General features: G+C 38.2%; 1 protein-coding gene across 1 annotated transcript in view; it reads right to left on the reverse strand.

Moving 5' to 3' along the window:
* The window catches only part of rpp40 (ribonuclease P/MRP 40 subunit), a 21,239-nt gene extending 2,305 nt beyond the window's left edge, over positions 1–18,934 (reverse strand). The window contains exons 1-7 of the mRNA XM_079820107.1: positions 18,666–18,934; positions 18,403–18,547; positions 18,240–18,308; positions 17,076–17,171; positions 16,845–16,970; positions 16,564–16,762; positions 16,220–16,354 (exon numbers count right to left, since the gene is read on the reverse strand). Of these exons, the coding sequence (XP_079676233.1) occupies positions 16,220–16,354; positions 16,564–16,762; positions 16,845–16,970; positions 17,076–17,171; positions 18,240–18,308; positions 18,403–18,547; positions 18,666–18,782 (887 nt within the window). The 5' untranslated portion in view covers positions 18,783–18,934. The remainder of the gene's footprint in view (positions 1–16,219; positions 16,355–16,563; positions 16,763–16,844; positions 16,971–17,075; positions 17,172–18,239; positions 18,309–18,402; positions 18,548–18,665) is intronic.
* Positions 18,935–23,288: the final 4,354 nt, after the last annotated feature.

Raw genomic sequence — 23,288 nt, forward strand, 5'->3', positions numbered from 1 at the left:
AAAAGCATATACTTAAGTGCAAACTGAATGTAAGTTTTCAGACACTTAAATGTAGTAATGGCGAAGTGAAGCTTTCTGAACCAGTGAAGCTTTCAGCAGAATTGTATCAGAAAAAGGTTCATTACTCAAAGCTTTTCAAATCAGAGCTCGACGAGGACCTCTGCTGGTGAAAGTGAGGGAAAGCACTGGGTCGCAAAATGTTTTGCAACCATTATCTTAGAAGCAAAAATTAATTAATGGATAGATGAATGAATCAATAAATTAAATACATGACAACAATCTGTTCCATTGCATACTCCTAGTAACTCAAACCAATAAAGATAACATTTTGTATTGTGAATGTGGACATTTTTCCTGTTTGTGAACAAATAAAACTTATGAATAAAGTAGACTAAATAAATGCAGGTGCATGCACACACACACATATTATATTATATATATATATATATATATATATATATATATATATATATATATATATATATATAGATAGATAGATAGATAGATAGATAGATAGATAGATAGATAGATAGAGAGAGAGCGAGAGAGAGAGAGCGAGAGAGAGAGAGAGAGAGAGAGAGAGAGAGAGAGAGAGAGAGAGAGAGAGAGAGATTTAATAGGTTCACATAATTGTCAATAACAACAATATTTTTTAACCACTTAATTTTTTCAATACTTGAAAATGAACAAAGTTGGGGGAAAAAAGTAGGCTGGTTATATTATATATATATATATATATATATAATAAATATATATATATATATTTCCCAAGCTCAAGATCGCTTGACACATTCAATACTATTAAGCACACTTCTTTTTCACAAAAGTCACCACACATAATTATAAAAATAATGACTGTTGACTGTTCAAATTCACAGATTTACTTGGGAATTATCCTATGAATGGCTTACTTGTAGTTGTCTGCATATTAAAAGTAGGGTAAGTGATATTTCAAAAATGCTTTAGAAAAGTGTCTCAGGCCGAGTACCAAAACAAACTTTTAGCCAATCAGCAGTTAGGGGCGTGTCTACTAATGATGGTGAGAAGAGAGCGCTCAGTGCACATCATTATTCAAAACAGGACAATGTGGAAAATGTCTATGCAACAAAATAAGGCTTACGATCAGGCAAGAAGAGCCAGCTTTCCAGCGCTGGAGAGAACTCAAGGAGCGGGAAGGCCTGCAATCGGACGCCGAGGTTGCTTTATTTCTTCTCGATAGGCGAGTAACATTGATTTTGTTTTGTTTCACAGAACTAATATATGCTGGCTTTTGCTTGAATATGCTCGTGTGTCATGTTCGCTTGTTTGTCCATTTGCAATCGTATTATCGTTCGCTTCAACAATGATAAATACCCATTCATTTTCAACATCGTATAAGCCTAAACCTCCTCGCTGTCTGCTTCAAGCTTCTGAAAAGTAAGATAATATACTCCAAATATATGTTTGTTTCCTTTGGTTCCTCTTTTCGTGATCGATATAACCCTCTAATCTTGTCATAACTGTAATATGTTCGTGCTCGTACTATTGAGTTGTTCATGAGAACCATGTTTGTGTTTTTGGGATGGAAGGGATTAGCCTGGTCCTACCAGACTCTCGTACATTTCATTTGTACAGAGAGTCGGGCCACTCTCCATTGACAAGCGTTTACTTCCTTGAAGGCGGGTACTCTGTTGAAGTTTAAAACTATTGGATCTGCCCAGAGACACTCTGGATCTGCCATAACCAATCGCTAACGTTTGGTCGTGAAGTATGTCATGCGCTGTTCGCCTTTATTTCTCACATGGAAGTCTGTTAAAAAAAATGTGCAGCCACCTCAGTGATAAAACCTTGTGCATTCGGATTGTGATTTATTCACGGTGGAGGGGAGATTATTGTGATCGGGAATGCGCTGCTCACGTGGTCCATAACATGATTGTATGCTGTAAATAAATATCATATGCTTGATATGATAAGAATAAATGCTGCCGTAAATAACGGCCCAATTCAAATGTTTACGTGCTTTTCTTCCTTTTATTTTTTGGGCGGTGATGAAATACATTGCTCTTGAAAATACTTGCCAGCATTTAAAGAAATACAAGTCTAGAAATGCATCCAAATTACAGCGAAGCGCAACCGTTCGGTGCCCTGCAGTGGTCAAAAAGGATATAAACAGTGAATTTTGAAGTGTGAACTCGGACAGCACTTAAATGACTACACGACCTTGGTGTTTGTCTAAAACAGTAGGTAATTCGGCCGGGGATTTTTACGCGGGTGGTGGGAGACGGACGGCAATAAAATCACTGACTAGCCCCTGTAAATGATGACAATACCTTCCGACCACCCGAGAAACAATTACTGGGGCTTCAGCCAACTCCTTCACCACTAACTTTTCCCGGGACACAACATCATGGCCACCAACAAAACTCAGCAAAGATTGTTCTTGCTCCAGATTTAACTTCTGGATATTCGGCAGTGGTACCACAACGGAATGAATGGGTGCGTCTCAATCAGCAGCTCCCTAGTTCAGTAGTCAGGGCACTGATCAGGACATAAGTCAATGGGCTGACTCCCTGATCAGTGCCCTGACTACTGAACTAGGGAGCTGCTGATTGAGACGGACCCAATGGCTTCGCTCGCATCTTTCTCCGCCGCCATTACTGAACTAGAGGTCGACCGATTCATCCGTTTTGCCGATTAATCGGCACTGATAGTTGATTGGTGGAACAATCGTTATCGGCAAAAATCCTCACCGATAGTTTTCCCGTGTTGCGTCCGTTGCTGGAGCGGCTGAGACGGGTGCGCTGTTATTACACAGTACAAGAGCTCTGAGAAGAGTCTGCTGGCATGATATAGCACGAGAGCGGTCTCTAGAGGCGAAAAAAAAAACCTCATGTGTGTTGTTTACATTACCACGTGAGGCTGCGCGCTGAACGGAGAGCACACGCTGAACAGAGAGCGCTGACACTTCAGATGTTTAAAACACGCCAGCGAAACGGTATGAATACAAAGCACTACTAGCCTGGGAAAACCCAGACAACTTCCGTCAAATTTAGATTTGCTCTGCAAGTAGTCTGGCAAAGAGCCCATTCAAACCCATTTCTAATCCCTAGAAATCGCGGCACCAATTAGAAACGTTGGGGCGGGCTTTACACAATGACGACAGCGCAGCGACGTTGAAGCAGATTTGCCGCCTTGGAGCATCACTCGTTCGAATCAGCTATCGCGTCTGTTTTAAGCGATTTAAACTTTTCCTTTTCATTAAAACCCGAGCAAAGAACAACACTTGAAGCCTTCATATCTAAAGATGTTATCGCTGTCTTACCGACTGGATTCGGCAAAAGTCTGATACCAGCTTGGCCCTTTGGTGGTTAAACGAATGGGTCTTAGCGAGAGCCCTCTGGTAGTGTTCATGTTTTACAAAATATAGTTTTAAGTCCTTTTCAGGCGAGAATGTAGTTGTTTAAAGCTCAAATCTGTGGATTATTTATAAAGAGAGCACCTTTTTTAAAATTTGATCTGCCGTTTTCGGAGTTGTGAGCTCCAGTGGTTCAGTGGCGCTCAATCGCTCATTAACCCCACCGAGAGGCGCCTTTCCTCGGCCAGTCCTTCTGCCGTCTGCCGCTGGCTCTGATGTCTCTGTAGTGGTTAAACATAAGATATGATTCGTCTCGTCTTGTGTAGATCTAACGGCTGATCTTTGCTCTCATTAATCTATAATTTGTTCCCAGACAGATCGTTTTGTCTGAGGGCAAAGTGAAGTTTCATAACTTTATATTTTTAAGCTATTAAACTTTACACTTGTAGACTCCTAGCACTGACTTTGACTGAATTGCTTTATTTATTGTATAGCTTCTTATACCTTTTACTTATACTTTTATAATTGCTATTGATGATCACACATAAACTGACATTTAACAAAAAGAGACTGGGTTGTGTTTCGTGTCATATTTAATTTATTACAGTGATAATCATAGCCTATATTTTGCCTATATTATGTGTGTGTGTGTTTTTTTTTTTTTTTAAATGTAAACGAAAAGAGGCTGGGTTTTTTATATTTCGTTTTATTATAAACATGCATTGAAGATAATATGCATTGCCTGATTATCTTATATATTTATAATAAAACGAAGTATAAAACACCCTGCCTCTTTTCGTTTACATTTTAAAAATAATATATTAAACATTAATATGTGGTTTAGGTAAGGTGACCAGATTTCTGAAATGGAAACCGGGGACATTTCCTATTTGAGAACACAAGTACAGACAAGAACGCATATTGAGAGACGGCCACGGAGGTAGTTTCACGATTTTAATTTAACCATGTAAATATTCTTCTGTCACTCACATTCAGTTATGGAATGGCTTTGGATGAATTTGTACCAGCAAATCATAATATAAGAATGATTGCTGAAGGATCATGTGACGATATACAATTCTGATGATTATTTAATTTTCACGACAGGCCTAATCTGACCATGTGACTGTCTGTGTTTTGTCGATAGAAGGAGGCGGCACGAAATTTGACGGAGGCTGCCGCCTTGTAATTCTCTATGCAGGGAAAACCCTGATATGTTATATTAAAATGTTAATGTTGAAAAATTTGGGATAACCTACCTGTTTCTGCGGCATATATGCCCATTGAAAATGAATTTTAGTACAATGCAAATAGCCTACATTAAAAAAAACATATATGTGTACTACTGAGCTTTAGCCTACGTGATTTGTGTCATGTGCAGGTGCGATGGATCGCGTACAAACCAATAGGGAGTCGGAATGGCAGGCTATATGTTTATACTAATTAGGCCTACTCCAGTAAAGTATAGATACCCAAAATGTCTACTAAAGTAAGGTAATAAGTATTTGTACTTCGTTACTTGACACTTCTGCAGACCATCATTGTCTCCCATCATGTGCAAACATACATCTCTAGCAGTCTCTTAAAATGTCTTATTTAGAGTCTCATTGTCCTTTCATTAATGACTGGTGTATTACTTTGTATAGGCTACTTTTTTAAAAGCAGATCAGACTGGCAATAACGGAGACCAGAGTGATTAATAGAGAAATAAAGGCCTAGATGGGCTAGAAGTCTTTTTTTTTAAGCTCTGAATCTACAAAATGTTTGCTGCAGCACAACTTCATAGAATGTCCAGAATGGCTTCACTGTGACATCACAGCTTAAAGAATTAGAATGTTCAGACACTATCTAACACTCGGTCTGCTTGACTGTCTGCATTACTCGGTATTGCTTCATTTAAGACAAGTCTGTTTTCTCGATTGCAAGATTCGTTCTGCTTTAACAATTCAGTCTGCGAGTTGCTCTCTGCTTGGTTAATATACAGTTCAGCCAATATTCTGCGAAAATCAAGCCATGCTGATCACTGCTAGTATGCTGCTTTTACGGTACTGCTTCACCAAGGTACACATAAACAAAAGCCAGCTTCACCAAGGCACCAAGCAAAAACAAATTATCAACAAGACAAAGAAGGGACAACTGGAGTGGAATGTCCCAAAACATCCAGGTAAGTGCATTTGTTGATCTGTTGATCGGAGCATATATTCAAGTAAATTGAGTAAATTATTATTTATGCAGTAAATTATCTATCAAATGTGCTTTGATGTGTGCACAATTTGAATGTTTTGTTTTATTTGCTGCTCTAGGCCTTGGAGTCATTCTTATAAAGGAGGAAGATGCTTTGTTTAGGGCGAGCCCAGCTTTGAAAGGTGATACACTTCATCAAAATCCTTTAACTTCTGGTTTATGATGTAATGAAAGGGTGGTTTTGACCTTTAAAAATAGCTTAATTACTTTTTCCCAACAGTGCAATCAAACAAATATGAACATCTTTAATCACAGTAACCATTATACTGATAAATGAAGACTTCAGATGCAAAAGCCTCTGAGTCCGTCTGATGTTTTTCTTTAAAATAAGCATTTTTGTCAGGCTTCTATGTATAGGTTTCTACCTAAGAACCGGTACTTCTGAATGGGCTGAGGCTGGGATTTAGTGGGTTTGGAGTGAAAGTATTTTATGAACGTATACTATATACGGAGAGCATTCATTCAGTATCGTTATTTCATTTTTGACCGAGGTGGCTTTTAGAGGCTTTTGCATCTGAACTCTTCAAATATAGCTGCAAGCAACCGTTACCGGGGCCAAGCACAAAAAAGACAATAGGACTTGCCAACATGTCTGGGAGTGTCAAGGAGCCATTGAAGACATATTAAGATAATTTTAGGCTAAATAGCTGTAAAATTATAAATACAGTCAATTATAATGGTTTAATGGTTTATCAGCTTTGACCAATAGGTTGCACAGTTCCGAAATTGATGTGATGTGGACAGAATAAGGGAACAATAATACATGCAAAGTTTAATGTCAATAAGTCAAAGCATTGCAGAGATGTAGAGTCATTTTGGCACCATGCCTCAAATTCGTTGCAGCGCTATCCACAAGTTTCCTACGCCCCATGAAGCCTTGTGTCAAAAGTGGGAACGTCTTCCGGTTCAAAGTAAACAAGCGGGACTTTATGCATTTCCATCGTAGTTTATGCGCACGTTTTCGTATCGGATAGAAAATGTATCCGACTCAAACGAGCGCATACATTTTTTTTATGTGCATTTATAGAATTCATGCGCATCTTGGCGTTTCCATTCAGCATTTTTTTTTTTGATGCAATAACGTTATCCCAAAATGTGCACAAAAATAGGTGGATGGAAACTAGGGTACCGAAATCCGGTTCCAATATGGCACCGGTACTTATATAACCGGTTTGTACCGGACCGAATCAGAACGCAGATTTCGGTTCCTCATTTCGGTGCCAAAATTCAAACGTGCTTTCGCGCTTTGGCTGAGCCAGAGACAGACGCTCAGCGCTGGTCACATCACAACTCATGACAACTATTCAGTGTTTTCAACGACATCATGTTTATTTCAGGTTTCAGACATTTAAATGTTCATAAGTACTAGCAAAAAACACACACTGATGTCTATGAAAGCGGCAATGACAATCCTTTCAGACGGTTATAATTTGACTAACGTTACGTGTTTTATTCACATCAGATAAATGCACATTATATAGTAACTATATAGTTTACTCTATTCTTCTTCCAGTTCACTGGTCACTTACTTTCATGTATTTCGTGAGACGAGAATGATCTCAAGTGTTGTAACGTTAAATCCGACAGATCCGATTCTGAGGCGCAAACTAACATGGCGCCGCCCATTGCGCTTTATAGATCAACTAACACACATTCACTAACACATTTGAACATCAGATAGTTCGTGACACAGTTAAGAAGTTTGTGAATATTTTGAATAAAAAGAAAAAACGAAATAAACCCGATACAGCTGAGCTGTCAGCGCTATTGCGGCTGCTGTGTCATGTGAGAAACATGACGCGTCACCATGGAAACATTAAGGCGATGCGTTCAAAAATATTTAGCCAGAGAATATGATCATATTTCAAAATAAAGCTGAAGCTCGAAGCTGGTTTGTAGCAGAGCAAGAATACAGACTACTGCTGTTATTACTGTAACTGTTTAGAGTTATATTAGGCTTGTTGTAGTTGGGTGGCTTAGGTTTTACTGTGAATTTGTAAATATGTCAATTATAATTTGTAAATAAGTAAATTGTGTTTTGTATTTATTTATATTCATACATTTAAGTATACATTAAACTTTTAATAAATGGTTCAATTTAAATAATAAATAAATAAATAAAAAGCCATTTAATGTCATCCACCTCGTTTGGTGGCCTTTTAAAAAAAAAAAAAAGTATCGGTTCAGGCACCGTTTAGGCACCGGAACCGTTTTAAAAGTATCGGTTTGGCACCGGAATCGAAAAAAAACCAAACGATACCCAACCCTAATGGAAACATAGCTTATTGACATTCAACATTCAACAGTCATTCAAGCTATCCAAATTGGCTAACGATGTGGGAAGACAACCTCAACAAACTTTCAAAAGGGTGAAACAACAGTACCTTTACCCTCCGCGGTAGTTGGCCTCGTATCAAGTACGGTAGCTTTCTTAGCTATTTTCTAGATTCAGTAGGCTGTGATGGTAAGGCGATGAGCAATTTGAAAAGCTCAGAGGCATATCAGTATCTGTCGGAAACGATCTAAAAGCGGACATTGAGCCGAGCCTACACGTATCCCATCACAAGGCATGGGTTCTAGCATCAGTGACAGGTGAAGTATAGACAGCGGGTTGTTCATGAATTAGGGCCAGGACGCTGTTGTAGTCATGCAGCAGCACTTTGGTGGAAGGTCAGTAAAGTAAGGAAGGACAATTAAGGACACGAAAATTGTATTGTAATATTATCAATTAACTAATAAATGTACTAAATTAAATTTAGTGTGTCATTCTGCAAATGTTGCTTCACCGTAACCTTCACTTAACCCTTGTGGCACCATCTGATTAAAAAAAAAGTAAAAATTATAATTTTGAAACCTTGCCAATGATCCGAAAAACACTTAGCCTCTCCACTAACTAGCACACAAAATACCATTGGAATACTACTTCTGCCGCCTCACCGGAAGTTGTTCCCACGTTCTTTTTTACAGTAGCGCCCCCGGAAACAGGTGGATACAAAAATGGTGTCGTCTATCGGAGCAAAATCCTTAACTTTTTGTCAGCACGATCTGAAGATCAAGTGGTCTAGTACGCGTTTGAAAAAGAAGGTTTTTAACAAATAACAAGATGGAGGACAGGAAGGTTTGCCAAATATGGCAAAATTGGTATCTATGTTCACGGCATGAGCCAAGGAATGTATTATGATCAGTTTAATTACAATAGGCTAATTTAGTCAAAAGTTATTAGCATTTTTGTAAATTTTGCTATAACTTTTGACCACAAGGTGTCGCTGCCTCGAAACTTTTTGAGTACCTTCAGTGCATGGTGCAGAAGACACTTACCGAGTTTTGTAACGATACGCTAATGCATTCGTAAAGTATAGCATTAGCATTTTATATCATAATACTACATTGTAATCGATGGGAATTTCATGTTTTGTTCTATAATAGCGCCACCAAGAAGCACAATACCCCTTACTATCAATATTTTGACATTTGGGCATTATTATTTAGCTATCGACATATGTTTCCTAACTTAGCGCTAAATTACAATGCTGCACAAACCATACGCTGAAACCTGGCATGTCTGGTATCGTTGGACTCAGCACTCAGCACTTTGGATAAACCCATCAGAAGTTATAAGCAAAAATAGCTATTTTTGTATCTCTGGACCAGTAGGTGGCGCTGCCCTGAAACGCAGCATATTGCCTCAGGTTGTGCTTGCAAATGTACCAAGTTTGGTTTGAATACGATAAAGCATTGTGGAGATACAGTCTTGTGTCTATTTTCGCAAGTACTACGTAAAATTCATGTTATCTGAAAACAGTTTGATTAATCAAACTTTTTGTCGTCATTGTCTGAAGATGATCTGGTTCAATTTTTGTGCAAATCGGATAAACCATCTAGGAGGAGTTTGAAAAAGTTGGATTTTTAGCAGGAAAATTACCACTACAGAAAATCACAGGAATTGTGATTGTGATCAATCGAATTAGCTTGAGCCACAGAATCAGAGGACAAAAGCATTTTGTTTCTAACCCTTACGGTTCAAAAGTTATTAGCATAAACGTGAGTGCATCTTTGGACAGTTGGTGGCACTAGAGTGATTGAGTTAGAGACTCTAAATGTGCTGTGGTGACAGTTGAGACTGTTCTCTATCTATGTGCCAAATTTCATAACTTTCCCGCAAGCGGTTCTATGGGCTGCCATAGACTCCAATACAGAATAATAATAATAATAATAATAATAATAATAAATATAGCTGCAAGGGGCTGGGTAAAAAAATATTGATTTCTCGATTTTAATCGATTCTCACTTTTACAAAACAATATCGATTCTTAAATCCCAAGAATCGATTAGTCATCTTGTTTTCAGTTAATGAATGAAATAAACATTGTAGCGCACCTCCCATCCAATAAATCGCTATAATCTTTGTGCTTTATTACTATTGATATAGAACAAAGTCTCAGATTTCAAATTACGTCTATTTTTTTACGAAATTCAAAAGCATAAATACCGCTTTGGCGCTGTGGTGCGAAATCGCTCTGCCGCAGCTCAGCTCAAGAGAACCGGCAGCGCGGAATGCACATGAACTGATCTTCTCTTCCGCCTTAATACCAGTTACAGCGCAAAGTAAACATGAATAAGCATCTGAAAGTGTGTTAAAAGATACAGGATAACTTACTGAAATCCGTATCATGTCACATGGAATAGCTCAAGTTTCAACCGCAGAAAGACGCAAGTAAAATGGCTAATAAGTAAACAATGTCATGTAACGTCACATTTACCCCAGAAAAACCATATCCAGTGTCCATAAACTCGTTAGTAAGCTTTAATCAGCTAGAAAAAAATAACTCTAGAGAGGAGTATTTTGATAATTATATGCACCACATTACATATTCATTGTCATTTTTAATGTTCTTCAATTTAATGCATGCCTATGAATAAATCTGGCACGTTTTTATGACAGCCAAATGTTTATATTTCAAAAAACTAATTGGAGTATAAATATGATTATGTAATTGTAAAGTTAATATTATAACTTTATTATTATTTTATAATAAAACATAATTTAGTGTAATTTAAGTGTTTGTATACAAATCAGTTCATTTTGTACCTTCAATATTAGTAGGCTAATGTAGTATACAGTGAGGAAAATAAGTATTTGAACACCCTGCTATTTTGCAAGTTCTCCCACTTAGAAATCATGGAGGGGTCTGAAATTGTCATCGTAGGTGCATGTCCACTGTGAGAGACATAATCTATAATAAAAAAAAATCCAGAAATCACAATGTATGATTTTTTAACTATTTATTTGTATGATACAGCTGCAAATAAGTATTTGAACACCTGAGAAAATCAATGTTAATATTTGGTACAGTAGCCTTTGTTTGCAATTACAGAGGTCAAACGTTTCCTGTAGTTTTTCACCAGGTTTGCACACACTGCAGGAGGGATTTTGGCCCACTCCTCCACACAGATCTTCTCTAGATCAGTCAGTTTGAGCTCCCTCCAAAGATTCTCTATTGGGTTTAGGTCTGGAGACTGGCTAGACCATGCCAAAACCTTGATATGCTTCTTACAGAACCACTCCTTGGTTATCCTGGCTGTGTGCTTCGGGTCATTGTCATGCTGGAAGACCCAGCCTCGACCCATCTTCAATGCTCTAACTGAGGGAAGGAGGTTGTTCCCCAAAAACTAGCCCCGGTCATTCTCTCCTTAATACAGTGCAGTCGCCCTGTCCCATGTGCAGAAAAACACCCCCAAAGCATGATGCTACCACCCCCATGCTTCACAGTAGGGATGGTGTTCTTGGGATGGTACTCATCATTCTTCTTCCTCCAAACACGTTTAGTGGAATTATGACCAAAAAGTTCTATTTTGGTCTCATCTGACCACATGACTTTCTCCCATGACTCCTCTGGATCATCCAAATGGTCATTGGCAAACTTAAGACGGGCCGGGACATGTGCTGGTTTAAGCAGGGGAGCCTTCCGTGCCATGCATGATTTCAAACCATGACGTCTTAGTGTACTACCAACAGTAACCTTGGAAACGGTGGTCCCAGCTCTTTTCAGGTCATTGACCAGCTCCTCCCGTGTAGTTCTGGGCTGATTTCTCACCTTTCTTAGGATCATTGAGACCCCACGAGGTGAGATCTTGCATGGAGCCCCAGTCCGAGGGAGATTGACAGTCATGTTTAGCTTCTTCCATTTTCTAATGATTGCTCCAACAGTGGACCTTTTTTCACCAAGCTGCTTGGCAATTTCCCCGTAGCCCTTTCCAGCCTTGTGGAGGTGTACAATTCTGTCTCTAGTGTCTTTGGACAGCTCTTTGGTCTTGGCCATGTTAGTAGTTGGATTCTTACTGATTGTATGGGGTGGACAGGTGTCTTTATGCAGCTAACGACCTCAAACAGGTGCATCTAATTTAGGATAATAAATGGAGTGGAGGTGGACATTTTAAAGGCAGACTAAGGCAGGTCTTTGAGGGTCAGAATTCTAGCTGATAGACAGGTGTTCAAATACTTATTTGCAGCTGTATCATACGTATAAAGAGTTAAAAAATCATACATTGTGATTTCTGGATTTTTTAGATTATGTCTCTCACAGTGGACATGCACCTACGATGACAATTTCAGACCCCTCCATGATTTCTAAGTGGGAGAACTTGCAAAATAGCAGGGTGTTCAAATACTTATTTTCCTCACAATAACTGACTACCATAGTTTACAACATAGTTCAGAGATTTGTTTTCCTTGAGAAAATTGGCCATGTATTGTACCTAATATATATCTAAAGTAATCGATATTGAATTGAATTGAAAATCGTATCAAATCGAAAGCTTGTGAATCGAAATCGAATCGAATTGTGAAATTTGTGTCAATACCCAGCCCTAATAGGAACGCAAACAATTTCAATAGGTGCCTCTGCAACTTTCGGTGCTTGGCCCCTAAAAATGAAGTAAATTAAAAATGATAATAGTTTCTGCTTTCTTCTTTTTCCACAGTGTCTGAGACTCCCACTGCTTCTCAGGTTGACGCTGCCTCTGAAGTCAATGCTGCCTCACAGGCCGACGCTGCCTCACAGGCCGATGCTGCCTCACAGGTCTACGCTGCCTCTCAGGTTGATGCTGCCTCACAGGTCTACGCTGCCTCACAGGTCTACGCTGCCTCACAGGTCTACGCTGCCTCACAGGCCGATGCTGCCTCACAGGTCTACGCTGCCTCTCAGGTCTACGCTGCCTCACAGGTTGACGCTGCCTCACAGGTCTACGCTGCCTCACAGGTTGACGCTGCCTCACAGGTCTACGCTGCCTCACAGGTCGACGCTGCCTCACAGGTCGACGCTGCCTCACAGGTTGACGCTGCCTCACAGGTCGACGCTGCCTCACAGGTCTACGCTGCCTCTCAGGTCTACGCTGCCTCTCAGGTCTACGCTGCCTCTCAGGTCTACGCTGCCTCTCAGGTCTACGCTGCCTCACAGGTTGACGCTGCCTCACAGGTCGACGCTGCCTCACAGGTTAACGCTGCCTCACAGGTTGACGCTGCCTCACAGGTTGACGCTGCCTCACAGGTTGACGCTGCCTCACAGGTCTACGCTGCCTCACAGGTTGACGCTGCCTCACAGGTTGACGCTGCCTCTCAGGTCTACGCTGCCTCACAGGTTGACGCTGCCTCACAGGTTGACGCTGCCTCACAGGTTGACGCTGCCTCACAGGTTGACGCTGCCTCACAGGTTGACGCTGCCTCTCAGGTCTACGCTGCCTCACAGGTTGACACTGCCTCTCAGGTCTACTCTGCCTCACCAGTTCACGCTGCCTCACAGGTTGACGCTGGCTCTCTGGTCTACGCTGCCTCTCAGGTCTACGCTGCCTCACAGGTTGACACTGCCTCTCAGGTCTACTCTGCCTCACCAGTTCACGCTGCCTCACAGGTTGACGCTGGCTCTCTGGTCTATACTGCCTCTCAGGTCTACGTTGCCTCACAGGTTGATGCTGCCTCTCAGGTTGACGCTGCATCTCAGGTCGACGCTGCCTCTCAGGTTGATGCTGCCACTCAGATCAACGTTGCCTCTGAGGTCTACTCTGCCTCTCAGGTTGACGCTGCCGCTCAGATCTGTGCTGCCTCTGAGGTCGACGCTGGCTCTCAGGTTGACGCTGCCTCACAGGTCAACGCTGCCTCACAGGTCAATGCTGCCACTGCCACTGCCTATCAACTGCCACTGGATATGATACAGCTACTGCTTCTCAGACATCCAATGTCTCTGAGACTGCCACTCCCCGAAAACCTGAATCCATTTTAACTTCCACCATCTGTCTTATTCTCTATATGATATAATAATAAAAAAAAACTTTTGCAGTGAAAAGCAATGCTGTCTTATTTCACTTTCACTGAATTAGCTTTTTTATAATTTGCACCAAAATGAAATGATAATGTGTTCAAATGCATTGCATTCCATCTGTTTGATGCTCTACACTGAAAAAAATATATAATGTTGATTCAATCTGAAACATTTTAGGTAATAGTTGAATTATATAATATTGAATTATGATTCAATAATTCAGTTTTTTTTTTTACTTGAGTCACCATAAATCAGTACATTTGGATAAAAGTGTAATTTCTTTGCCAAGGAAAATCAGTAAGTACGTTTACATGGACAACAATACTCCGATATTAATCTGATTAAGACCATACTCTGATTAAGAAACTACCATGTAAACAGCTATTTCTAATTACCTTAATCCGGTTAAAGCCATACTCTAATTAAACAAAAATCGAATTAAGACATGTGGAGTATGCCTATTTTAGTCGCATTATCGCAGTGCATTGTAGACATGTACACACCTTAATCTAACTATTAACGCCATGTAGGAGTTTTCGCCGCATTTTGTGACAGGACACACACACACACACACCAGGCAAGTGCAGAGGGGAGGGCTTTGGGGGCTCGAGCCCCTGCCCTTTTTAAAAGTTTAGCCTATCAAAAGTGCCCCTCTCATCAATCATCAATAATATTGTGACCAATAAAACAGAATTTGAATTATAATTAATATAACAGCGCGTACAAAACAGTAACAAAGCGCTCAAATGTCCCGTTTATCTTTTACGTAACATTATCTGTCAGTCTGAAATGTTGTTGCCATGACGTGTTGCTATGGTGCGTGTCTTGCGTGACTGCTCATTCTGACGCTCCTCTATATTTTTTTCTTTGTGTTGTAATAATTCTGCTCATTGTAAAAGTAAAATTTGTATCTGTAATCCCAGATTCATAATTGTCTGCTTACAACAGAGAGCGCTGACATTTCAGATGTTTAAAACATGCCAGCGAAACGGTATGAACACAGAACACTACAGTACTTGTTGCCAAATAATTATAAAGTAATTCATTTCTTCACTAGATGCTGCATTAACACAGCAGTGTACGTTTGTCGACGAGGCTGAGAGGACGCTAATAGCAGTATCTCAAGCAGTTAAAACAATGAGATAAAAACACATGCAAGTCCGACCCAAATGTTGTATATAAAATTTGTGATGTGAGAAAGCAAACTGTATCATCATGCTGCCGACAGAAACATAAACAAAGCAGAAACGCATTCGTTTTTTATTAGTTAATCGCCTTCTAAAAAAGCAGACTGTTTGGATTTGTATGAAATGGTAACACAACAATAAGATTCCATTTGTAACATTGACTAAGGTTAATAAATGCGGTGGAAGTATTGTTCATTGTTAGTATGTTAATTTCAACATTAAATTGTTTGAATTTTTATCTGTTAACCTTGGTTAATGCACTATGAGCTAACATGAATGATCAAGGTACAATTGTATTGCTCATATTAATACATGCTGTAAAAATATATGCATAATGCTTATAGTTCATGTAAGCTAATACATTCTTGTTGCATAGGGACCTGCATAGTGTTACCTATGAAATGTACATGCATGTTTCGAGATTATAGGTAAAGAAACAAATTTGACCTGTAATATTTTAATGTTTAAATTATTTTCTGAAGAATTTGTTATGTTAGAACTTCTCATTTTAATATTCATATTTATATGTTTTTAATTTAGCACATTTTCAAAGTTCAGCACTGTTTTAATTATGTTTTTTTATCCAGTTTCCATTTTAAAAACTATCGGTCGATTAATCGGTTATCGGCAAGTGCGGTCCACTATCGGTCGACCTCTATACTGAACTACAACTCAAACTAGTGCACGACATCAACATCATCGTTCTCAGCCACTCCCTCTGTTCGCTGATTGGACCGGTAAAAACTTGTTTGGAGAAATCCTAAGAATATACCGCAGTCCCAGACGGATTACTGAAGGAAAATGAAAATTGAGCGGAAGTACGTAGGAGGGCAGAGCCAGGCTAGGAAGGGATGACTTTTTCATTGAACATTCAAACTGAATTACCATAGTAACACATATTGCTTTCACTTATTGATGACATCATACCCTCGGCCGGCTGGCACAGCAGATTCCGCCATAGTCGTTGCCTGCGTTGCGTACGCATGTGTGGGGTGAAGCTATCAAAATAGGGGCGAGACCCTTTTGGGGTAGGGGCGTGTTTGTTTTAGTGATTTGAACTATCAACATTGGTTCCCAGAAAGCACTTACTCGACCTTTAAGTTGGAATAAAGTTTGTGACAGTAATGTTAGGGGCTCACCTGAGTTCTTTCAGCAGCACAAACACATTCTCAGGTGAGATAAAGCCAGTAACCGTGCACAGCAAGGCCTGACTGACAGAACTCTTGGGCTCTGGACACACGTATGTCGACAGGAAACTGTCAGCAGCATTTTCACTGAAAAAAGTGCACAGTTAAATAAAAAAAAAAAACACCAGGAACTCCTTTAAATTTTGTAAAGCAAAATGTCATAGTAATTTCCTGTTGTCTATTTTGTACCACAGTCTTTAAGTAATCATTGTACAATACATGGAGTCAATTTACATATTTAACAAATCACAAACATACAAGAGCACAGCATGATATAGTGACTGGACTTCGCTTACCAACTGATTTCCAGGTTAACAGCTCCAAGCCACTCCAAGAAGTGATGTGGGTCACATGACAGCGTCTTTCCCTGTATATCTGATGGGTAAAGTGTGGGACATAGTATATTTTTCAGGGTGTGATGGCTAAAAGCAGGCTTGTGCTCCTCGTATGAGTACTGGGACAACAGCTTGCAAAGAGTCTTATCTTCATCTGCACCTGAAAGAGTCGTGAATACAAAAGGCAATTGAGAAATTTGTTTAAGGTCAGTGAGGGTAATGGTGGATTACTGGCCACATACCTGTGTTGTATTTAGTAAACAGAAAGTCATATCTGAGTGGTAGTCTGTCTTTTAGACCTGACAGAACCCGCTGGTATCGTTTGGTGCCTGGAGTCAAGCTTTTGTCTGTGAGGTCCAGAGTCACGACTGCAAAACAAAGACATTTTATAATTGTAATATTTATTGATTACTACTTTTGTTTAATGATTAAAACACCTTAAATGTCACGCTACTCAGAATAAAGATATTTACCAAATCTCATAGCCTTTTTGTGATTGTACTGAGATGGTCGTCCCTCCAAGCCAAGCTGTTCATATGCGTCTTTATCTAGAGACAAAATTAACTGACCTGGGAAGAACAGAATGGAATGAATACTTAAAACTGTCAATTAACAAGTTATTATTGATATATTGAAATAATCAAACTGAAATGTAAAACATAAACGGTGCTGGGTCGATTACTTACAAATTGTAGTCCATTACTGAATACAAATTACATGATTAAAACTGTCGTTAGTAATGTAATTTAGTACATTACACATTTTAGTTTATTTATTTAATATGATTTGACTAATTTTTACCTAACTTGTTTATAGCATTGATTTGAACGGAATAATCTTGTACCATATTGATAAATACAAATAGAAAGAAAAAAGGTTTTTATCAAGAACAATATGAAGTGCATTAAACATTACATAACATTATGGTTTGCCTAACTAGGGTTTGGGAGGGGTTCATAAATGTATGAACAGCTAATAATTAATTAAATCAGAGAAATAAGAAATTAATCTTTTGAAAATAAAAACATAAATATTAAATATTGTATTTGTTTATGCTGTGCAGCCTCTCAATTTGTGTGTGCAATTCCAAAAAAACTTAAGACTTCAATTTAAAAGATATAAAGGAAGAATACTGAATAATTTACTGCCATTTTGTGAGTATTGTGATCATGTAATCAATAAAAAAGTAACTATTTGTATTATGAGCATTTTAAAATATAATATAATCTAATTACAAGTATTTTATTTTTGTAAACTGATAATACAAATAATCAGTTACTACCCAGCACTGAAAATAAAACATAAAATCAAGACGAAACTGAAAACATATTTTTATTTTCCCACAATAACTACTGATTTATTGTAAAACATACAGTTCTGGAATACAGAATATTACTTCTGGAATCACAAAATGAATCATGGTTAATTAATTTAATAGATTGAATGATTTCTGTATTTAATATACTAAATGAATGAACTACATTAATTCAGTATATCAAAAAAGGAATTTGAAAACAAGCAGCTTTGTCATAACTCTATAGTAGAAATCAAAAAGTCAAGACGGTTTAGGAACCACTGATTTTATGGGGTCTTTTAAATGCAAAACTCCTATTACCCTGTGTAATTATCTTGCTTACCACTGGAAAGAAGTGCAATGGAATTATCTTCATCTATTTTGGTGTTGTAAGAGAGAGCATAGAAGTGTCCTGTGTAAAAAGTCAACAAAAAAATCTAAATATTTTGTTTAATACCAAAAAAGCAATATATTAGAGGGAGACATTCGCACATTTCCTCTCATACCTTTCTTTACAAGTGACTCAAGGAATGTTTCTTCCAGTAGTTCATAAACTGGCAGATTCCGCACTACATAATAAGGGCTGAAGCTGTTGATGACACTGCTGATGTTTGCAGGGAGGATCCCACATTCAGGAATCAGCACTGAGATCTGTGGAGACATCAGAGAAAGCGGCACATTTCCGTCTGAAACTATCGCGAGCCAAAATACAATACAAATACAGTTGTAAAATGAATATGTTGAGCAAATGTTCAATGAATAAACTCACCTTGTAATTAAAGTTGTGCTTCGACACGTGGATGTCATGCCGAGACTTTTCATTCAAGAAGTTTGATTTCTCACACACCAGCAGGTTTCTCGGGAACGTTTCCAGCTCTGGCGACATTTTGATAACTGTGCGCGATATTTACATTTTTATGACATCGAGCAGCAAAAAAGAGAAACGAGCTGATAAATTAAACTTCTTTGTATAAGATTTCAAAATAGTGGCAACTTCGCTTGTCGCAAACGTTTGACGTCAGTTCCTGCTCACAGCGTGAGCGTCAGATATCTTGTTATTTTACTGCTTTGAACTTGCCTATTGTTCTAATATGGGTAAGGTTTGTTTGTTTGTTTTTTTAAATGTATTTCCCGATTGTAGTATTTTATAATAGGCTAAATATAATTCATTATATTTTGTTAATAACCCTGTGGTCATTTTGTACTCATTTAAGTCTTTATGTTCAGAGGGTTGTTATTATTTTTATTTTATTTGTTTAGGATACCTTTTTATACTTATCTCCATCTAATTTCATGTTGTGCCTAAGCCCCCTTTTTAATGTTACGTAGGCGAAGTTTCAAATCACTCACTAATTTTGAGTGATTTGAATGTCGTTCCTTGTACTTTTGGTTTTCTTAAAATAAAAATAAAGAAGTTTAGATTGTAACACATCTCAGTTATTATAAATGTACATTCCATGAAGGTAAATTATAAAGAAGAAAAAGAAGGTAGGGTGAATAAAGTGGGACACTGACTGATTAACCTCAAAACTGCTCAAATTTACCTTCTGCATAATTTTTTTACCATCATCTGTCATATAATACTATTCTAAATAGCTTAAGAGCTCTACTATACTAGGCTATACAGAATAAACAAAATAAAGAAACATTAAACACAGGATGGAGGACTCTTCCTCAAACACACATTGACCACAAACCACATTTTTCCAGGTGCTACTGTCAAACTGGGACGCTTCAAACACATTAAATTATTATTCAAGTGTAGGCCTAATGAAGTAAATACACAATAACAATATAAACAACAATAATAATAAACATCACTTTTCTTATAGGCTAATTAATTTCACACAGGCTAAATTTTATTTCTGCTTTTTGTACGGTAGGTTAGTGTACACATCAATACAGCCAGGGCAAGTGAATGCCTCCCTGCCATTCTCCACGTCTCATGGAACCAGTCTTCGCAAACAACGCACATGATTCAAGCCTAGGTCATCTTGGGATAATTTTCATCACCATATCTGGCTTTGCAAATATTGCAAATGTCCCGGCCATTTGAGGTTTTACCCTCCATCTTTCTTGTTTTTTTGGAATTGGCATTGTTTTTTATGAGCAGTTTAAGTCAATCTTTAACGAAATATCTCGCTAGTTAACTCAATTTATTTGGGACATTAAAAGGGGAACTCAATTCCCCTGTTAGAATGACTTGAATGTTTGCCAGTAATACCCTGTCCCAGTTTAACAATACGCTATTAACTGGGACAGTGTCAAAATCGCATAAATAAATAAAAAAAGATCAATATGAATGTGATTTTTAAAACATCTGATTCACCATTACATTCTATATATATATACCATCCGATTCACTGCAAGGTTGTTGAATATGGAAACATTTTACTTTACCATCCGATTCACTGCAAGGTTGTTGAATATGGAAACAATGTCATAGCCGGAAAAGATGTCATAACCACAGAACCTATATTTTGTATAACATACTTTCTTATGATGAGCTCAGAGTTGATTTTTAGCAATGGAAGCATATACTTGTAAAAATAGAAATTTTGAAGCTTAACTGTCCCACTTAACCAGTATTCACCCTATGCATATAACTACCAACACTAGAGAAAAGATGGGTCAGTTAGAAAAAGAATTTCGATTTATAAACCATATAAATAATCTTGCTTTATTTAACTAAGCTAAAAAACTGCAATAATGTTGCTTTATAAATTTAATTTTTTATATATATATTATTTATTAATGGTATCCTAAACTATAATAAACAATATAGCCTGAGAATCTCACTTAAAACGAGATTCTACTGGATTAACTGACATTCTTGGGAAAACCAACTGTTACTGAATAGACCCAATTTATTACAAAATATAAATAACAGATACATCTTTCGTTTATTAAGATTTTGGTTTGTGAAGATTGTACAAATGTACAATGTACATTTTGGTGACAGCTATAGCCTATATGTGTAATGCAAATAAACTTGAACTTTCCCCTGCGGATTTCGACTGGTTTCTTGTGGAATATCGTGCCCCTTACGTGTAAAAACCTACTGCACTCGGTTGCGTCATAAAGAGTGTAAACAGATCCATGTGCTGAAAAATGTGCTTGTCGCTCTGCCATGTGCGCACGAGCCCTCTGCAGTTCGTCACTGTGTTTCTGCACTAGACAATGATTGACAGAGTTATTCTGGAATAACATACAATGGAAAACTAAACGAGACTATATGTTTTATGTTATAGACCTAGGCTATTATATTAATTAAATAATGACAATAAAATCATTGTGTCACTTGGTCACGATAAAGAATAAATGCATTTAATAAATGCTCTCGTTTGAAGATGTAAAATTGTTTAATTGTTATAACATACATTAAATAGCTAGATGCCAGTTATGTTCCAAAGGCCCTTGGCTGGTTTAAGTCTACTTTAAAAGTCATTTTTGCTGATTAGACATCATCAATTTGTTTGCAAAGACCAGTGACGTTGCTGTGACGCAACTCGTGTGCATGTAGTATTTGTCAAGCATCTTTCTTACGTAAAGACTGCAGGTCCCGTTTTCATATTTAAAAGACTTTCTGCTCCTCAGTCACTGCACTGGTCGATGGGATTAATGCTGATGGACATTGAGCAGTCAGAGGGAACTCAAACTTCGGACGTGACCGTGTGTCTGTCTGAACCAGAACACGCATCAAAATATGACAAATTATCACCTCATTCACCAAAGACTCACCAAACTGACAGGCAAAGAGCCAAATCTCTGCCTGTAGATCTATATCAGGATGAATCTCTCTCACACAAGAAATGTGGAAAGAGAGTTCAGTTTGCAGACATGATGGGGCTGAACCTCACGAACGTCAGACACTTTGACATCTCTGATGATGCAACTGAATCATCTGGACTCCGGCGTCGTCCTCCAAACCAAGAGCTTCAACATGGCAGTGATCTGATTCCAGCACGTTTAGTGCCGGCGTTTGCCATGCCTGTGAGTTTGCTGGAGTTTGATAAGAAGTCAAGCCGTCTGGGGGTGGCATTGGAGAGCGTCACAGTAACCGATTCTGAAGTGAAGGGTGTGATCAGAGTGATGCAGAGCAACGCAAGAAGAGAAGTTGGGGTCAGGTACACTTTGAATAACTGGCTGACATTTTCGGATATACAAGCTGTCTTAAGACTGAATGAAGAAAAAGTGCTGCAGTGGGAGCAGTTTGACTTTATTTTGCACGCGCCGCTCTGTTTTAACAGAGATTCATCTGTGCATTTCGCAGTGTATTGTCGGACTAATCTCGGGGAATGCTGGGACAATAATGATGGAGAAAACTACATTTTAAAGTCACCATGAAACTGAAATGACAAAAGTAGGCCTAATTTCTTAAATGAAACGAACATGAATCGAACATGAATGAGGGCGGGACTTGACTTGGTCTATCGGGAATTGATTGGATCATTGGATGGATGTGGTTTGCTATTGCTGTGATGTCATGTGAGTGACGGGTTTTCCCGCCCTTGTGCCAGTAAACACGTCATCAGAGAAGAGATGTTTGCAAGAGGAAGGGGAAGTTCACTCTGATTAAAGATTAGGAGGCCACCTGAATTTAAAAAAAAAATTGCACAGATAAATCATTTATAATAAATGCGGCAATATTCCATAAAAAAATCATTGTCCATTTTGTCCAAGGGGAATCAGACTACTTGACAGATTACATTTAGTGAAATGAAGTGAGCTTTACTTTTTACTTGCATGATCATTAATCATTTGAATTAATCTGTTTAAAGAGGCTTAAGTCATGCTAACACCTTTATTTCAAGAGCGGGCGTAGCTATTTGTAAACTGAATGTGTCTGGCTCCTGACGTCATCCTCTTCCAGTTATTTTTAGCTTAACAGCTCTTAAGCAGCTTGATATTGCAAACTGGCGATTCTTACCATATTATTTGAATGTACGGTCTTAATTATAAACACAGTTTTGTTGCACAAACAGTTTTACTATTTACTGCAATTTGTTATTCTTCTTTTTAGGCCATTTCCCTATAGCGGTTAATGAATAGGAAGTCTCACACATTCACAGAAAACGCTTACAAGTTGAAAAAAAAAAAGTTGAATAGATAGGGTGACTCACCAACCTTATTTTTTTCACTTGATAGCACAAAAGCCCACCTCAACACGTTTAATGATTGGCTATGCTCTTCTCAATTATGTTATTTCATCTTAATATAAAAATTTGGATGATTTATACATTTGAAGCAGTTTTAAGGTTAATTGATCTAATTTTGTGTTTCTGGAAAATAGTGATCTGTGAGGAGTTGAATATATATTTTTGTCTATTTGTTAATGAGGGATTTGTGGAGTAAAAAAATATTGCTTTTATTGACACATAAGGCCTCATGT

Source organism: Gobio gobio (genome assembly GCF_949357685.1).
Source record: "Gobio gobio genome assembly, chromosome: 6".
NCBI classification, from domain to species: domain Eukaryota; kingdom Metazoa; phylum Chordata; class Actinopteri; order Cypriniformes; family Gobionidae; genus Gobio; species Gobio gobio.